Genomic DNA, 17,955 nt, shown 5'->3' with positions numbered 1-17,955 from the left:
ATGCCAAGCTGTTTATAGGGCTGGTCACGTGAAGTCGTCATCACGGCCTCCCCCTCTTGTCGATCCAACAACATCACCCGTCCTGGCCCTCTTGTTTTGCAGGCTCAGCCCTCGGTGAAGGATAACTTGTCTTGTACAATGCTCCTGAAGCTTCAATTACAACCACGCATGGGCTTTCTTTCATATTCCTAGCCCGGATCTACTTCACAGTGCCTAGCTGTAGCTCCGACCCCAACATCATCGGATACCAGCTCCACAATCTGATCCAAGTCCCCTCTTTTATTTTTCACAATGTTACAGTGGACATCCTTCGTTCAGAAGGCGCAGAGCCTGATTGATCCCGCCAACTTCAACATTCCCGTCCTATCCACGGCCGACCATAATCCCTCGAAGGCCTCGCTGTTCCGCCAACAATTCCGCCTCCCTGATTCCCAGAACCCACTGCAAGAGATTACTGCTGATCTCGTTCTGCCGCTTCCGAACTCATCGGCGAACCAAGGCGATGGGTCACGCAAGGCTGACCGGGCCGGAAATAGATACAACGGGCGCCTTCATCTGAGTGAGCGGTTTATCTGCTTTTCCACCCAGCCGACAAGCTTTGTTTCCTCTGCTACGACAAGTGCTTCAACCACGTGGACCGGCCAGACTCATGGAACTGGTCCGTCGGGCAATGGTTTCATCCTTCCTCTATCGTGTATCCGACGAGTCGAGCGTCTCCATAGCGCCAGCCATGTCTTCTCCCTGGCGCTCACAACCTGGAATGGTCTGCTCAACAAGCAGCAAGAAACCAACTTCGCGCCTCAGCGACTCATCTTGCAGCTTGTCGGTAGCAGACAGGCTTGCGAACGATTCTGTGACACATTGAAGAAAGGTCTGCGGGAAGGAATGAAAGAGGTTGAAAGCCTTCGGACTGTCGTCAACGATTGCTACTCGGAATACTTGCTGTCAGGTGCAAAGGGAAAGGGCCAGGATGGTGCTGACGCCGACGCCCGTCAACCCCCAGATGCGGGACTGGGCTTGATTTTCCGCTATCCTGGCGATGCACGTAAGTTACGTGATCGCAGCAAGATGAGACTTTGGGGCGAATATTTCAGAGGTAAGGACATCTATCTTTTTGGCTTGGTGTACGGACCTGTCACTAATTATCTATAGAAAATGGCCGCAATGCTACGCTGGTTCGCCAACCAACCTTCCACAAGCTCATTAGAGTCGGTTTACCGAATCGCTTGCGCGGTGAAATCTGGGAGCTTACATCTGGCTCTCTCTTCCTTCGTCTGCGGTCTCCCAAATTATATCAGGAGACATTGGCCAAGTTTGAGGGGCAAGACTCCCTTGCTATCGACGAAATCGAGAAAGACCTGAACCGCAGTCTGCCAGAATATCCTGGCTTCCAGAGTGAAGAGGGTATTGGCCGCTTACGACGAGTTCTCACTGCGTACAGTTGGACCAATGCAGAAATTGGGTATTGTCAGGCCATGAATATTGTGGTTGCTGCACTGTTAATGTACGTTCGGATCCTCAAGTCCGAGAGTGAGCGCTAACTTGAACAGCTATATGTCAGAGGCTCAGGCATTCTTCCTTCTCTCTGTCTTATGTGATCGTCTCCTCCCCGGTTATTACTCAACAACCATGTACGGCACACTGCTGGATCAAAAGGTGTTCGAGTCATTGGTTGAGAAAACAATGCCGGTTCTCTGGGAGCACCTGACCAAGTCTGACGTCCAACTCTCTGTGGTCTCATTGCCCTGGTTCCTTTCTCTCTATATCAATTCTATGCCTCTTGTCTTTGCTTTCCGCGTCTTGGATGTTTTCTTCCTGGAAGGACCGAAAGTTCTCTTCCAGGTTGGTCTTGCCATTCTTCGGGTCAACGGCGAAGAGCTTTTGGAGACTCAGGATGATGGTTCTTTCATTTCTGTCTTGAAATCATACTTCTCACGTTTGGATGAGTCTGCCCACCCGAGATCAGAGAACCCCAAGCTCCGGGCCATTACCCGATTTCAGGAATTGATGGTGGTTGCTTTCAAGGAATTCTCAGGCATCACTCACAGTACCATCACTGAAACGCGTGAAAAGCATAAGGGTGCTGTGTTGGAGAACATCGAGACCTTTGCCAAGCGGACTTCTATCCGCAATCTTGGTCCAGAGAGCAAGCGCCTGAGCATAGATGACCTCGGCACAATCTACGACCGCTTCTACGAAACTCTGTATCAATGGGAACAACACCAGAGAGTTATTGAGGAGGAACGCAGGCGGCAAGAGAGGAAGAAATCCGAACGCCTCTCCATGCTCGCCCCTCCTACGGATACACAAATCGGCCGTGTAGGCCTTGGACCCAGCCCTACACATATGGACTATGATGCTTTCCGGGAGTTTTTGGCTGCTACCTCTAAGTGGGCGGTGGCTGATTCCCCTGGGCCATCGAGGAATGCATCTTCGTCAGGAAAGTCAGCACTGTGGGCGAACCGCCAACAGCCAGCTGACCATGAGTTCATGCAACGACTCTATCGCAAGTGGGCCACTGATCCTGAAGAAGGGTTGAACCTCCAGAATGTCGTGAATGGTCTAGCGCGTCTCAAGGGATCACCTGACATTATGAACAACATCAACTACTTCTTCGACTTATACGATGACGATGGCAATGGCCAAGTCGATCGTGAAGGGATACTCAAAATATCCGAGGCGCTTTTGTTCCTTTCTCGACGAGGATTTGAGGGCACTATTACTGCAACTCAATCTGTGGAGGACCTGAATACGCCCAGAGATCGCGAACTTGCCGAGAATTCGCTCACTACCGACGAGAAGTTCCTTGGTAGTGTCAGTGCATTCATCCGTCGCTGCTTCGAATATGCCGATCCCAGCCACCCTGAGAACCAAAAGGGTGCCCAACAAGATGCCACAGAAGAAGCAACGGAGAAGCTAGACTCATTCGCTATCGGCGACGATGACGATGACGAAGGAGAGGATCTCATTGATATTGATGATGGAGACTCCAAGTCCAACAAGTCTCCAGCACCAGACGCAACACTCCAATCAGCACAGTCCAGCACCGCCGAGTCAAACAGTCACGACCATAACCGCTCAGCATCCGAGTCTGCCAACCCAGCTCTCGACCCCAACAATCCTCTGCACATCACACTCCCCACTTTCCGAATGGTCGTCCTCGCCGACGAGCTCCTAGAGAAATTCTTCGAATCCTACTTCCCTCAATCCTTCCACCTCTCTGACCATCCCCACCCAGCCGCTCTTGCCGCCTCTTCCTCGCTCTCCTCCAACCTCACTACCTTCTCCAACCTCGGCAGCATCCGTTCCTCCGGACTCGCCGGCTCCTCGGCGGCCCCAGTGGCTGGCGCCTCAGGTGGCATCGTGCCTCCAGGCAAAGGCCTCCGTGGCGTACTGGACAACATCGTCACAGACGGAATCCGCATGGCAGCCGAAGTCAAAAAGAGAATGGACGACGCCCAGCGCGAACTGGAGCGGAACGCCCTCGGCCGCGAGGAAGAAGACGATGAAGAGGATGATGAGGACTACCCACGCCGTGAGAATAGCGCCGCTGTCATGGCTGGCGGAATCTCCAGCTGGGGCGCGGGCGCATATGGCGCAGACACTGAACGCCGCAGCGTCGTCCGCGATGCTGACCGTGATCTCCTTGAAGGAGCTGAGGTTCTTAGCGTCCGCGGTAAGGATGAGAGTACATCCCTTCTGGACGGGAAGCAAGACACAGACTCTGGGCCCAGCAAGGCCTCCGACAGTGCTGCTAGTTCCAAGAGCCATGGTTCGCCTACTGACCATGATGGCGAGGTCATTAGCAAGATCGTCGAGTTCGAGTCGTGATCTTCCTACATACTGTCTCTTGTCTCCCTTTGACCTGTATGGTTTGGCTGGTTTCCATCTCCGCATTTCTTTCTGTGTAACCCTTGGTCTGTTGGATCGGCTTTTTCCATGCAATACTGTACTACAATACAATACTTGGTTTGGATGCGTGTCTTTGCGACTGTTTTGCATGGGCTGAGCCCACAGCCTTTTTAGATATCTTATCTCTCTCAGAAAGAAGAACCTGTTTTGGACTTGTGGATTCGAAAAAATTCCCCTTTATGTAGCAAACTCTCATGCCCAATTTCCTAGATAAACTATCAAGAGATATTAGGGAACGCAGTAAAGAAATTAAGACATATTTCCTATAACAGACTAGAAGATTCGTAAAGATCAAAGACAACTGTGACATGAGAAGTACTTGAATTCAGCGAATCGTCAAATCATGAGATGCAACGACGTGCTCTATGTACATTATCATCAAAAAATGAGCATGTCCAACTAGGAGCAAGGCTCGGGGGAATGGATGCAATCGGTCATCACCGAGCTTCAAAATGTAGAAACAGAAGGGTATGAGGTGATGATGAAGAGCAAAAGAGGGAAAAAAGGGTATAAAACAAGCAGGGGAGTGTGAGAAGTGAGGCTCGTGCATGGGGAACCCACCATTGAGAACATAAAGGCCCAGAAATAGAAAGGCGAGGGAGCCAACTAGCTCGCTCGGTGGTGAGAAAAGTAACAGGGGGCAAGATACAGATGCAACCCAAGAAGATTAAAAAAATCGAGGTAAATATCAAGATCAAAAGTGGCCATGAAGTGACCAACGTATGCAAAAGAAAGGAAGTATAACCAACTGTCTGGGCTCAGACTTAGTCTTTTTGTCCCTCGTTCTCAACCAACTCCAAGACAAGCTGGCTCCGCTCGTACTCTGGGTGCTGCATGCAGATCTTCACCGTGTTACCGACAGAGCCTGAGGAGACACCATTAGTAGCACCCGAGAAACCGCTACCCATTCTCATAGAGCCACCACTGCTTGCCTGCGCATTTCCGTCAAGCGAGCCGGGCATTTTGCTACCATCATCAAGGCAGACAACGTTGTGACCGGGGATGACCTGGCGCAAGCGACCATTCATCGCGTTGCGGACTTCAACGAAGTCATCATTGAAGAGAATCAAGAAACGTCCATAGAGACAGGCAGTGTGTGCGCAGCCGACGAACTCCATGACCACGCTGCGAGAGACGTCGCCGTGTTTGTTGACATATACGGCGCACTCTTGGTAAGCAACCAGGAACTCGCTGTCGCTGAGGCGGAACATGCCGAGTGGCTTGAGGTCTCTGATGCGATTGGCAATACTGTGGAGGGTGTCCTGTGCATCTGAAACTTCATTGGTGCGGAAGTCTGGTACAGACCATGAATGTTTCTTGTCGAGGGTGAGGACCTCGATGCCCTTCTGGGTGGAGATGGCCAGCGAGGAGTGAAACATGTTGATTCTGTAGGTCTCGGCGGGGATGTAGAACTCGTCGTACTCACGGAAAAATTCCGTTTGTGAGCGACGTGATGTGAAAAGGCGGCTTTTGTTTGTTGCTGATTTCTGCAGGACGGGTTCGAGGACCTTGAGAAAGAGTGTCAGTTCTGAATTCATTAATACAGGTCTTCAACGATGCATACCTTGAATGTGGACGACAGTCCATCTCGCTTCTTGTATAGCACCAAGTACCGATCCTTCAGACGACCAGCTGCAAAGAAGCCGACTTCACGGTTTCCAGACAGTTTCTGCGGGGCTCGTCGAGCGGAATCCTGAGACGACTGCGAGGTAGACCCACTGGCAGGGCAAACCACGTCAAGATGATAGGCAATCAAAGAACGATCCGCAATGAGCAGTAGAAGATTGAACTCCTCGAAGACGGCAACTTGCGTGACCCGCATGATGGGGATAGCTCTGTACCACCCGCGGGGGTTGTTCAGCTCAGACATATAGACACCGTATTCCGTACCAATTGCACACATGATTCGACCGGGAGGCTGTTGGAATACTGTTGCACAGGTGACGGAAGTCCTGCATACGGGGGTTGGCCTGGGTCCAGAACCTTCGTATTGCTTCTCGACTTCCTTGATCGCACGATGCAACGGCGTGCCGGTGATAGTGACGCTTTTAGAGCCCGGTGACTGGTCTGAATATGCGAATGCAGTATCTGCAAGTACACGAAGTCTGAATGGCTCTGCATTTTGTGAAAATAGAGCTGCCGCATGTTTTGTCTTAGCCTCGATGATCTTCTGGCACCATTCCATGCGGTTCTGGGCGGAGTAGGCATAGAGTGTATAGGTTCCTTCTTTGCCGAGGTGCTTGATCTTGAAGGGGTAGAGGATCTTGTCATCCCTTGAGTTGTCGACGACTGTGTTTCCTGCAGATGCAGGTCCAGTATGTGTTAGGGGGCTGACAACGCTTTGAGAGGGCGTGACAGTTGAAACACCACGAACGGAAGATTTGACAACTGGGTCGTCGTTGGTGCTTTCGAGACCCAAAAGATCCATTGGAATAGGCAGTTTTGATACGTCGTATCGCTCGTACTTGACTGCTCGGTCTCGCATTGTGAATGTCTTAGCCAAAACAAGGTAATGGTCGAATAGAATGGCATGTGTCTCCACAAGGAACCTTGTGCGGGTTCCGGGACGTTGAAGATCGCCCCGATGGATGATCTGTCGGCCTAGGTGTTCAAGATTGAGCTCGACTTCCTTCTTCATGTCAGGCCGCAATTGTAGTTTGGCTGCTAGTTCCATCAAGTTGGCCTTCTTGTTCATCTCTCCCACTTTGTTATCACACTCCAAAGCAACAATCTTAATCTCTTCGATGGCTTGGGCGACATTGGTCTTTTCTTCGGAATCCTTCACCATGTTCTTGTGGACAGTGGCCAAAAGAAGCGTATAACGTTGAATTCGGGTGATTGGAGCCTTAAGGAAGGTGTCCCAACTGAGTCGGTTCGATAGTTTGTGTTCTCGCACCTGGTTCAAGAACTGTTTGAAGTGCGGGTTGCGTTCGGCCTCTTTACGCACAAGGTAATTAGCAGTGGGGAAGGTCGCGGCATAGTCAATGTAAACGGTCTTCGCCTTGCGAATCCACTCTCTGAAAATGTCACTGAACCCAGTAATGAAGGGACCCTGCTCCTTTTGACGGTACTTGAGCTGTGCCAGTAGGAAGTCCTCGTTGACCTTTTTCACTGCATCAACCTTGCCAAAGACATCCAACAGGAACTTGGGAAGTCGTTTCGTCGGGATGATTGATGGGTTCATGCCAGCCAATTGGTCACGATAGAGTTCTCGCAGGACATCCAGTTGCCCAATGTAGGAGTCTTCTGTGGTGACAATCTCGTGCAAGTTGTTCTGCCGATCAACCTCTTTCCTGGGATGAGACTCCCATACCTCTTTAGGTACCTTGTAGAAGGTCACCCAGTCCTCGGCCTTCTTTTGAGGTGCCATCATCTGCGCTTTGAGGTTGACCTTCTTCAGCGTTCGCATACAATGATGCGAGTAGCATCGACCAAAGCTATCGGTATCCTCGATGTGCATCTCCTGCAAATGAAGCTTGGCAGAGTAACATCCGGTACCAGTGATTTGGAACAGGACACCCGAAAGGCCACCAGAGCCGAACTTGACCCATTCCTCTTCCTTGACCAGCGCGCCTCCTTCGAGCATACCGCTGACAACACGAGCAGCTAATGTTTCGGCATCAGCGATGTTCATTGTGGGCACCTTGTGAGTGAACAATGCCACAATAGCGTCGGCAATTGCTTGCTCCTTGAGATCAGTTTCATCCTCGCTCAGGTCGCGAATCCAGGACAGAATGGAGCTCAAAGCCCAAGGCTCGCTACACTTCTTGAATTGCTCCGAGGACAGCTTGGCAGGGTGGAATCTCTTGCGGCGACCAGCCGGGATGCTTGGCAAATCCAATGTGACGGCGGCAGCCGCCGCTTCAGCCGGATCTATATGAGGGAGTTCCTTCTGTCGGAGTTGCAACATGAGCTCGTGCTGCTGCTGCCTGTACCTAACCCGATCCGCATCGGTTTTCGACCTGATGGGCGGATCGGAACGAGGTCCAATAGGAGTCGACAAAGATGACGACCGCGGGACTTGGGATGGGCTGAGCAGAGCATCGTCATATGAGTCTGCAGAAGCTGGCAAGGAAGCGTCGTTGTTATACTGGGCATAGCTATTCAATTCTTCTTGTTCATGGTGATTGTAAGTACCGGCAGGCATCAGATGTGAGACGAGATCAACATTGCCAGCCGGTTCAACAGGCGCAGGTGGAAGTGGACGCATTCCAGGGTGGAAAAAGAGATCTTCATGGGCGGCTCGGTGGGGACTTTCATCATCGGATTGATATGCAGATTGAGACTGGTCATATGGTGATTCTCCCTCATCGCCATAGTCAAAACTCATCCGACGACCATAGGCGTCGGGTGCCGATAGTCCACCCGTACCACCCGCATCCACCCTGGCGTCGGGGTTGGGAGGCAGATGATGGAGGCGGTTGGCATACTCATATGCGATAGGGGGATGTTCGTATTCATCATAATATTCCCCACGCTCATCAGGGGACACATTGGAGCTTCTGAATGAACCAGATGTGCCTGTGAATCTATCGGCGGGATCCGAGTACTCCTCAGCAGTGTAAGCAGGCTCTTCGCCGTAGTGCAAGTTCCCAGAATAACCTCCCTCATACAATGCAAGGTCATGACCGCTGAATTCCTGGTCTTGGTTGGGATCGGAATGTGGTGAAGGGCCTCTCGGAGAAATGTTGGAGCCACGAGAGCTGAGAACTGAGGCATTAGTCTCGCGTCGCATCCGCTCTTCTAGACGCTCACGGCCACGCTCCTCACGTGCCCTATCTTCTTCGTCTGCCATTTGCATCATAGCTAGTCCAGCTGCAGCCTCAGCATCACTTTCGTCACTGTAGGCGTCGTAATTGACATAGTTCCCTGTGCCTGTGTCCATGTTTCCATTGGTGTGCGTATGTTGCTCATCGGGCGACAAGCGAAGGCGCGAACCGGCGCTTTGGTGGGATGCTCGTGAACTGTGACGCCGGGCAAAATTCTGGGGGTCCACTGCCGCTTCAACCTCTTTCATCAAATCTTCATATGCCACAGGTGGATCTGAAGGTAAGCGGTTGTCATCTGTTTCAGTTTCTGCGTCAACTGGCGGCCCAGGGAGAGGTCGTGATTGAGGGTGTCGAGTCAAGGTGTCGGTTCGTCTCGGTGGTATTTGAGGCAAATCTGGCTGCATCGGAGGGTCTGGCAGGGCCCGCCCTGCCCCAGCATGAGACACACTCGGCCGTTTACCGTACAGACCATTTCCTTGGCTCTGATGAACCGGTGGCTCCGGAGGCAGATCATCGAAAGAGGCGCCGGTATTCGATGGGTTATATTGGGGAGATTGTGAATCATACGCGGATCCTTGTGTGCCATAGTAAGGTCGCGATAATGGTGGGGGCATAGTCATTGTGCCTGGCGAGTTCGATGGCACATACGAAGGCGAAGGGATAGGTGACATGGCTTGATATGGAGACGGACGTCCTCCATACGGGTGATCAGGCCCCCTTGGCGGTGGCAGCGGTGGTTGTTGCGAGGGAAAGCCGTAGGATTGTGGGGTCGGTGGTGTCTGTCCGTAATGTGAAGCTATGCTCTGCCTTCTTGGTAGAACCGGAGAGCTCAGGCCTGAGAGGTTGGCAGACTGATATGCCGCAGGGTTATACGGTTGATGACCTGAAGCCGGAGTCGCATAGGAGACATTGTTTGAGCCGTTGTAGCTCAGGGGGTTGTAAGCGAGGACTGGTTGGGATTGTGCGTGTGGGAGGCCGTATTGCTGGGGGTTATAAGCTGGCTGGTTCGTTGACGTTCCGGAGTACTGGTATTGGTAAGACATGGTGGAGGTTTGCGAAGACGCGCGACTGGGAGACATGCGCGACATGGCATCTGATGAAGTGCGCGAATATCTGGAGTCCCTGTCGTCGTCAAAGACACCCTGCGGGGCGTTGTAGCCGCTTTGTGCCGAATACTGTGCGTTTCCTTCGGCCACTCGTGCATTCTGGGCTTGGGCCGAGTTGAAGAACCCCGAATCATCCCCGGCATTGTAACTTGGCATCCTTCGAGGCAAATGTTGATTCGGCGCGGGGTTTTGCTGAGACGAGTAGCTCTCGTAGCGGCTTGCTACCGGTTGGGCGGGCACCTGGGCATTCGCGGATTGGCCATAGTATGCCTGCTGTCCATTCGGATATTGTGCCATGGCTTCGGAGGGGCGAGAGACCGACCCGATGTTGACTAGACTGAATTTGACACGCCCACAGTTGCGCGAGGGGCTCTATTGCGGGATTCGTGTGGCTCAGGCGACCTTAGGGCGAGCAACTGGAGAAACGAGCGACTGGGAGGGTAACTGATTCGAATGAGGGGGACCACGCGGGCAGGTGACAAGCCGGGGAGCTGGCTCTAGGCATCCCCACACGGTAGTAAACCGTGAAGCGTAGTCTGGAGTATAAGAAGCCAAGTCCAGCACGAGTGTGGAGGGTGGGTGGTGGAGGTGATGTTGAGTTGGGGGCTCAGCTATGCCCACGCTAGTCGAGGTACCAGGGACTTGCGTGCCAGTTGTTCCCCACCGCCAACGGGATGTACCACTACCTCCTTGAACGACGCTGACAATATGCGACTTTTGACGTGTCTGAAGCTCCAAGATTTAACTATTAACGTCCATATATACATATGTCATTGTAAATCTGTCTAGCTGTGCCGTTACTGCCGTTACTACGGTCACTATTATTATTGATTGGTATTTATTCCCCGGAGGGAAATAGGGGTCCAGGTTACTACATCGCCCGACTTTGGAGATGTTAGATATTTTTGATACCATAAAAACCTTTTCGAGAGCGCATCCAGATGTCTTTCTTGGGTACTTAGTTACACATATCCTGGACATAGACTGTGGAAGAACCCTGCTACGAAGTCGCAAGGCTGAAAGGGAGGCTGAGCCGCGCCCCACTAAACTTTACAGGGTGCACATTGTGTATTATAGGCCAAATATAACTCTTTGAATTCGAGACTGCAAAGGCATTATTGTTTAATTTTCCGACTCCACGTGTCCTGGCAAACTCGACTTCCTCGAGTACTTTCAGCAAATTAGGCGACACTAAGCCCTAGGGCGTTCCCAAGACCTTACAGCAAGAGAAGGTGGCTCTTCTTTGTATAACATTCAAGCCGATGGCTAAGGTATAATTCGTAGCCCAATAGTTCTAAACTACGTGGGCTCCCGAATATGCATTTTGATCAGTCTCGCATCATCAAGTTGTCCTCTTGATAGCAAGCTCAACATTGTTTGCAAAGGATAGTCTTGTAATTTCAATGAACTGATAGAATTCAAGAGCCTCCTCATCATTGCTCGACAGTATTCCGGAATGCGGATAATGGACTTGACCAGTATAAATGAGATTTAGAGCAATAGGGTATATGGAACATCCAGCGGGGCCATATCATAAAAAGCCTCGACCTGCAAAAGCCACAAAGCACCTAATAGTGACCAGCATAACAAAACTAATACAGCAATAGGGTATATAGCAAAAAAGCACAATCCTGGATATTCAGATAAAAAAAATGAAAAAGCGGCAGATCGCCGACGAATGGCCCAGAGATCGGTTCTAGCAAATAATCTAGTTATAAGGCGCAGCGCGTCAGCAAACTACATAGAAAAAGCAGAGGCGTCACTGGAAATTTGACCCAAAGTAGGGTAGTCATAAATATGGCATCACTTTCCATCGTAAATCTGCTCAGGGGTCAAATAAAACTCGCCCTTCTTGTATTCTCGGGCATCGACATGTTCGGGCTTGACATATCTCGCAGTCAAAGCAAACCGCAGCTTGTTCTCAGGTGCCACAGCGTGCTGGAAAGATCATGTTAACGTTGAAGGAAATCGGGGATAGAATAAGCCACAGACCTCATAGTACTTCTGGAGCTTCTCTCCATGCATGACTACCAGATCGCCATGGTGAAGCTCCATCTTGATTGTGGCTGGTGCCTCTTTTCCTTTGCGGCCCTTTGAGAGAGCGCGACGAGAGGCATCATACTCATGCTGTGAGATATCCCCATCATGGAGTTCCTTTTTGAGGGTCTTGCGCTCATCTTCAAACATGCAATCTTTCAGGACAGGATCATCTTGCAGAAGGGTTCCAATCGATTTGGTATCGGCCTTTCGAGTAGAGCCATTGAAGTATTTGTACTTCATGCGGATGAGCATAGTTGCCTTCGCCCCGAGAGATAAAGTGGCAATGCTTGGGCCCAATGAAGATTCACCGTCGTCGTGAAACTTGAAAAAGCGATTAGTGGACCTAATACCAACTCCATGTGTTGTGACTTACCCCTATCTTCATATCTTCGAAATAACCAAGCGTCAATAGCTCATTTGGAGGTAGGTACTTATCCCCAACAGAAACTACAGCGTTCTCTGTCGCCCAGGACAAGCGACCTAGAGCTCGGAGCAAGTCCTCAGGTGCTTCATCAAAGCCCTTGGAATCAACAGACACAACGTATTTGTAGGGCATTCCCTGTCATCATTAGATCTGATCTAATTGAAACGAATATTTCTGGCTCGGAAAATACCAGCTTACATAGTTAACAGCAAAGTGAGAAGTCAGGGTGCCAGCAACTGTATCATGGTAAGCAAACAATGCGATAGTTTTGTATGTTTGGCCGCCTTACCTAGACTTGACTGGAGGCGGAATCGCTTCAAACCGAGATCGCCACGTTGAAGATTCACGAAAAGATCATCGGGCCCATTCTTGCGGCCGTTGATCGCTCTGTTAGACACGTAGTGGGTGATAGAGCCGACGCCGTCAATTTTGTAAGTCAGTTTCCGATACGGAAACATGGAATCGTCATCAATAGCCGGGAGGTTGAATTTTTTGTCGAAAAGAATCGCTCGCTTGATTGGAGCCAGCTCAAAGTGATCGAGGACAACACGAAGCGACACCGGGTTCATGTTCATGAACTTTTGGAATGGACATCTCTTGCTACATTCCTCAGCATTGGTAGAGTCATCATCACACTTCCAGCCTTGCCAGAAAGTTCGACGGATGCATTTGAAACATTCAGGGCACACAATTCCCTTCCATGCAATGCGAGATGTGCTGACATCTGGGGCATTCTCATCTAGCGTTGATAGAAGGTCCGGTACAAGACTGTAGTGAGGCTGCACTGCGGGGTCTGGCCGATGGCGAAAGAACAAGAAATCAGGGTTGAAGGTGAGCTCACCGGGAGGAGGAGCGCCATCAATCTTCCAGAAGTCGTCACATCCAGGGTTCAGACACATCCATCCTTCGTTATACAGTAAAAGGCTTTCCTTGGAGCAGTTCTGGCACGCAAGGGATGCCGGTTTTGTCTCGAAGTCTCGTTCCTCAAGAGGCGCCGGAGCAAGGGAGTCTTTTAGTGCCCACCAGCTCTTCTCACAGAGGCTCAGCTTTTCAAACCGGACCTTGACCCCGTGTTTCTGACCAATCTTCTCAAACCAGACATTGGTAACGCGGAACCAGTCCATGATATTATACCGATGGGGAAGTTCTCGGTTAAGAATCTTGTTTTTGCTGCCTATGATGCTGATCAACAACAGTAAGTGCAAAGCAACATTTGGTAACTTACCGATGACAAGGCCAACAGCAAGCTTTGAATCCATGCTACCGATGATACTTTGCACAATAGCATTCTCCGGGTCTTGGTTTTTTTCGAGGGTCAGATTTCCCTCCGAGTCCTTGGTGCAGCATCCACCGCTGATACAATTAACTGTTAGGTTTTGTAAGAAACGAGCACGCAGCACTGATCTTACATTCTCGTGATGATGACCTCGTCATCGATATAGGTGCGAGATCCACAGTCGGCATCAATGAGAAACCCATAGCAGAAGCCTTCGCTGTGGTACATGGCGCCTTGGGTGCAGCGAAACCAAGGAATTGCATCGCAGAGTTGCTGACGACCCTGGAATAGTGTAAGAATGCCAGTTCAATCGTATAAAAGTAGTTTCAATACCTCTGCCCAGGCCGGGGGAGTCCCATAAACCGGTTGAAGGAATTGGGCGTTGACAACAGCTTCCAATCTGTCAGGCGAAACTGAAACTATCCGATGTCAGCCATATCTCCTCAAATGAAGATGACTGAAATAACCACGGGACAAAATGGATCATTCCCACCTTTTACTGGCTCTTCTTTCTTTGATCTAGTGATGCGCCCTGTTCGTACAGGTCTTTCAGCCGCGTGGGTTCGATTGACAGCAGCGCGAGGAGCCATCATCGACGACCTGCTGCGAAATGATTGATAAAACGTCTCATATGCCAATTGGGCTATTCAGCGTGCCTGGGCAAAAAATCTTGATGGAAACACTTGATTGGGGGTACGATATCCGGCTGATGAGGGTAGGGTTCTTTGCCTTGGCGCTTCGGAGGGTGGATCTCCTGATGCAGCCAACTAACGACAGCCGTTGATCGAGTTCCCAGCTCCCGATTTCCGGATTCGGACTCCGCGAGGCGCAACGACTTCCAGAGAAAGGAATCCCTGGTTTACGAGGATGGAAATATATGAAAGGCAGCAATATTATTGATGGAGATGCTCTCCGTGATGCAGGAAGAAGTGAAAAAGTTAGGAATACAATTCGACGGGAAGAACCCTCGGATTCATCACGGGATTATCCGTACTCCTTCCCTCCGCTGATTAATCCCTCGTCAGGACCCCGTCAGCTGGTATACTCCAGGGGTGAGGTACACCGAGCTTTGCTAGTGTACGGAAATTTATAGCATTGAAAAGCGTTACCGACGTAATGGCACGTAGTAAGCTGCACATGTAGGCGAATATCAGGTCTTGGATATTGGATGAGACCAGTACTGTACGTAGACTGTAATCGTTACATCATATCGACCTAAGGAACCAAGAACTAGACTGTTTGTTCCTTGAGAATATGGTTGCAGATAGAAATGCATTAGCGGAAAGAGATGCAGCCGGGGATACTTCGGTAAAAGCCCCCGTTACGGCAAAGGGCGATGATCTGCATGCCAAGACCACCTTAATTCTGAGCAGTCTTGCATCATTAACAATGGTGGGATATGGCGTACATTCTTATTCGTAGAAATCAATAGTGTAGGGATTCAGCATTACTTACTGTGCATTAGTTCTCGGCTTTAAGGATGCAAGGAAATACTGCGTTACCTCTTGTGTTACATGCATGAAAATCACGGTTACTTGCATAGCAGCTACAATAGAAGACTAGGATATAAACTATAACGTTAGCATAGATCAGATAATCTCTATAAAAAGCAAAGACACAAGGAATAAAGTCAATTCGGTCCGTTCGGGACGAGAACTACACAATCGCAATTCGTTCGGATATGTTGATGCCGCCGAAATGCCGAGGCATATCTGGTCTTGGCAGTTTCAACGAGCTCGGAATAGTCGCAAATATCCACCGAATTGGCCAATTCTCCACAGATTAGGTCACCGGCGACCTAAATTCGGCTCAAACTATCCAACAGCGGTATGCCAGCGGTATATCACAGCAAATGGGAAAGTGGGCGCGCGAGCCTCGCTGAGCTTGCCGAGTTCCCCGCACGGCTCCTCCACGCTTCCCCATAAATTGTTCCGTCGGCCGGTTTTGTGAAGACAAACTCTCCCATTCTTCGAATTAATAAGTTAGTTCTCTCTCCTCGTGCTATCTCAAACCTTACTCACCATAGTTATTCTCAGTTCACATCACTTCCCTGTCAGATATTCCGACTTTGAAATCACCTCCTTGAGTCAGTGTCGCTGCAACTCCGAGACCATCAACAATGGTCTTTTTGCCCTCGAAAGAGGCCGGTGAGCTAGGGTCGGTCCCCGACAGCATTCCAATCTGCGATTTCGTTCTTAACGAGAAGTATGGACGAGTGGCACACGACAGCTCTCGGGACCCATTCACATGCGGCCTGACTGGAAAGTCATATTCGTCGCGCGAGGTCGTCGACCGCGTGGACCACTTGGCCCGTGGTCTCTCTAAAGAGCTTGGATGGGCACCGAATCAAGGGTCGGAATGGGATAAGACGTTGGCCGTCTTTACGCTCAACACGGTAGGTAAACTGCAGATCTCATGTTGGACGACAAAAGAAAGCTTACATCTCTTCTGGTCAGATCGACTCCCTACCCCTATTCTGGGCTGTTCACAGATTAGGTGGTGTCCTCTCTCCTGCCAATGCATCTTATTCTGCTGCCGAGTTGACACATCAACTCCTCGATTCCAAGGCGAAAGCCCTAGTCACCTGTGTTCCTCTCCTGTCCATCTCGCTTGAGGCTGCAGCCAAAGCTGGTCTTCCAAAGAGCAGGATCTATCTATCTGATTTGCCCAAGCAACTCTTCGGTGCCACCAAGGTTCCGACAGAGTTCAAGTCTGTTACAGAAATCGCCGAAGCGGGCAAGTCCTTGCCGCCAGTTGAGGAGCTGCGATGGAGTGCGGGAGAGGGTGCTCGACGAACGGCATTTTTGTGCTACTCTAGTGGAACTTCTGGCTTGCCGGTAAGAAATGTGCACCAATTCTATTCGGACATCGCTGACTGACGGCTACCTTGCAGAAAGGAGTGATGATCTCGCACCGCAATGTGATCGCCAATGTCTTGCAGATAACTGCGTTTGAGAAGACCTACCGGGATAAGAAAGCGCCACCGGGAGGCGTATACACTGCGGTGTCCCTTGGTCTTCTTCCCCAGAGCCACATCTACGCTCTTGTGGTAATTTGCCATTCTGGCGCATACCGAGGAGATCAGACAATTGTCCTTCCCAAGTTTGAACTGAAGTCATACCTGTCCTCTATTGCGCATTTCAAAATCTCTTCGCTCTTCTTGGTAGGGTTTCCTCTCCCGAGAGCAGACTTAGGTATCATTCTCTGACCGCAACCTAGGTCCCCCCAATTATTATCCACATGCTGGGTGTCAAGGAGGAATGCTCCAAGTACGATCTGAGCTCCGTGGAGACTCTTTTCACTGGTGCCGCACCATTGGGACCGGAGACTGCAGCGGATTTCCTCAAGGTATGGCCGAATGTTCTTATTCGGCAAGGTTATGGTAAGCAAAAGCCGATGCATGAAATGACACAGCCAATTGACTTGCTATTGTACAGGCTTGACGGAGACATGCACGGTCGTCAGCTCAACTCATCCTGACGATATCTTCCTCGGCTCTTCTGGCACCCTAGTTCCAGGATTCGAGGCACGAATTATTACACCAGAAGGCAAAGAAATCACAGAGTACAACACACCAGGCGAGCTCGTTGTCAGAAGTCCAAGTGTTGTCCTGGGCTATTTGAACAATGACAAGGCCACCAAAGAAACATTCGAGGATGGCTGGATGCGCACCGGAGACGAGGCCGTAATACGCCTCGGCCCCAAGGGCACAGAGCACGTATTCATCGTCGATCGGATTAAGGAATTGATCAAGGTCAAGGTTCGTGATACACCTTACAGTTTGAGGTAATCCCTTTGGAGCCAAGCTAATAAACGACGTCTTTAGGGTCTCCAAGTCGCCCCAGCCGAACTCGAAGCCCACCTGCTCGCCCACCCCGATGTTTCTGACTGCGCTGTTGTCGCCATCCCGGACGACCGTGCAGGAGAGGTTCCCAAAGCCGTTGTTGTCAAGGCACCTTCAGCAGGCTCCGACGAATCCGTCTCCCAAAAGCTTATCAAGCATGTCGAAGACCACAAGGCCCGTCACAAGTGGTTGAAGGGAGGCATCAGATTCGTGGATACTATTCCCAAGAGCCCTAGTGGTAAGATTCTTCGCCGATTGATCCGTGACCAAGAAAAGGAGGCACGGAGAAAGGCAGGTGTCAAGCTTTAGTGCCTTTTGCAAGCATATAATAAAGTTAGAACCAATTGACTACAGTACCCATCTCATGTCATATACAACAAGGGTCATAAATTTGTATACAGCGCCACTGATAAAGTATTGGACAGTCTACACGAAGGCCTCGAAGTGAGTGTACCGTGGCATGCGTTGTTTTCGCCTTACATTGGCATCTTTTTTTCACCTCCTCTTTGCCCGTTTCGAGTGCGTCGGTTTGTAGTTATTTTTGAAAATGTGAGTTTAATCATATAGACTATATGAAGGTGGGG

General features: G+C 50.4%; 4 protein-coding genes across 4 annotated transcripts; 2 read left to right on the top strand and 2 right to left on the bottom strand.

Annotated features, from left to right (window-relative positions):
• Window positions 1-291: 291 nt before the first annotated feature.
• On the top strand, window positions 292-3,831 carry PENARI_c002G10940 (GTPase-activating protein; the record flags this gene model as incomplete). Its single annotated transcript, XM_022627884.1, has 3 exons — window positions 292-1,045; window positions 1,153-1,504; window positions 1,551-3,831. The coding sequence occupies 3 exons, from the start codon at window positions 292-294 to the stop codon at window positions 3,829-3,831; spliced, it is 3,387 nt and encodes a 1,128-aa protein (XP_022492829.1).
• An 845-nt stretch (window positions 3,832-4,676) lies between these two features.
• On the bottom strand, window positions 4,677-10,084 carry PENARI_c002G07462 (putative Rho guanyl nucleotide exchange factor; the record flags this gene model as incomplete). Its single annotated transcript, XM_022627644.1, has 2 exons — window positions 4,677-5,420; window positions 5,477-10,084. The coding sequence occupies 2 exons, from the start codon at window positions 10,082-10,084 to the stop codon at window positions 4,677-4,679; spliced, it is 5,352 nt and encodes a 1,783-aa protein (XP_022492954.1).
• Window positions 10,085-11,590: 1,506 nt separating this feature from the next.
• PENARI_c002G07454 (uncharacterized protein) lies at window positions 11,591-14,117 on the bottom strand (the record flags this gene model as incomplete). The annotated part of the gene is made up of 9 exons (XM_022627643.1): window positions 11,591-11,725; window positions 11,780-12,148; window positions 12,201-12,386; window positions 12,450-12,487; window positions 12,541-13,425; window positions 13,477-13,604; window positions 13,661-13,809; window positions 13,861-13,946; window positions 14,021-14,117. 9 exons carry the CDS (start codon window positions 14,115-14,117, stop codon window positions 11,591-11,593), a joined length of 2,073 nt encoding a protein of 690 aa, XP_022492582.1.
• Window positions 14,118-15,646: 1,529 nt separating this feature from the next.
• PENARI_c002G05349 (acyl--CoA ligase) lies at window positions 15,647-17,680 on the top strand (the record flags this gene model as incomplete). The annotated part of the gene is made up of 6 exons (XM_022627508.1): window positions 15,647-15,922; window positions 15,984-16,364; window positions 16,421-16,690; window positions 16,747-16,909; window positions 16,965-17,287; window positions 17,354-17,680. 6 exons carry the CDS (start codon window positions 15,647-15,649, stop codon window positions 17,678-17,680), a joined length of 1,740 nt encoding a protein of 579 aa, XP_022492594.1.
• Window positions 17,681-17,955: the final 275 nt, after the last annotated feature.

This window comes from Penicillium arizonense (assembly GCF_001773325.1).
Source record: "Penicillium arizonense strain CBS 141311 chromosome Unknown PENARI_contig002, whole genome shotgun sequence".
Lineage (NCBI taxonomy): Eukaryota > Fungi > Ascomycota > Eurotiomycetes > Eurotiales > Aspergillaceae > Penicillium > Penicillium arizonense.
This window is presented reverse-complemented; position numbering and strand designations above follow the sequence as displayed.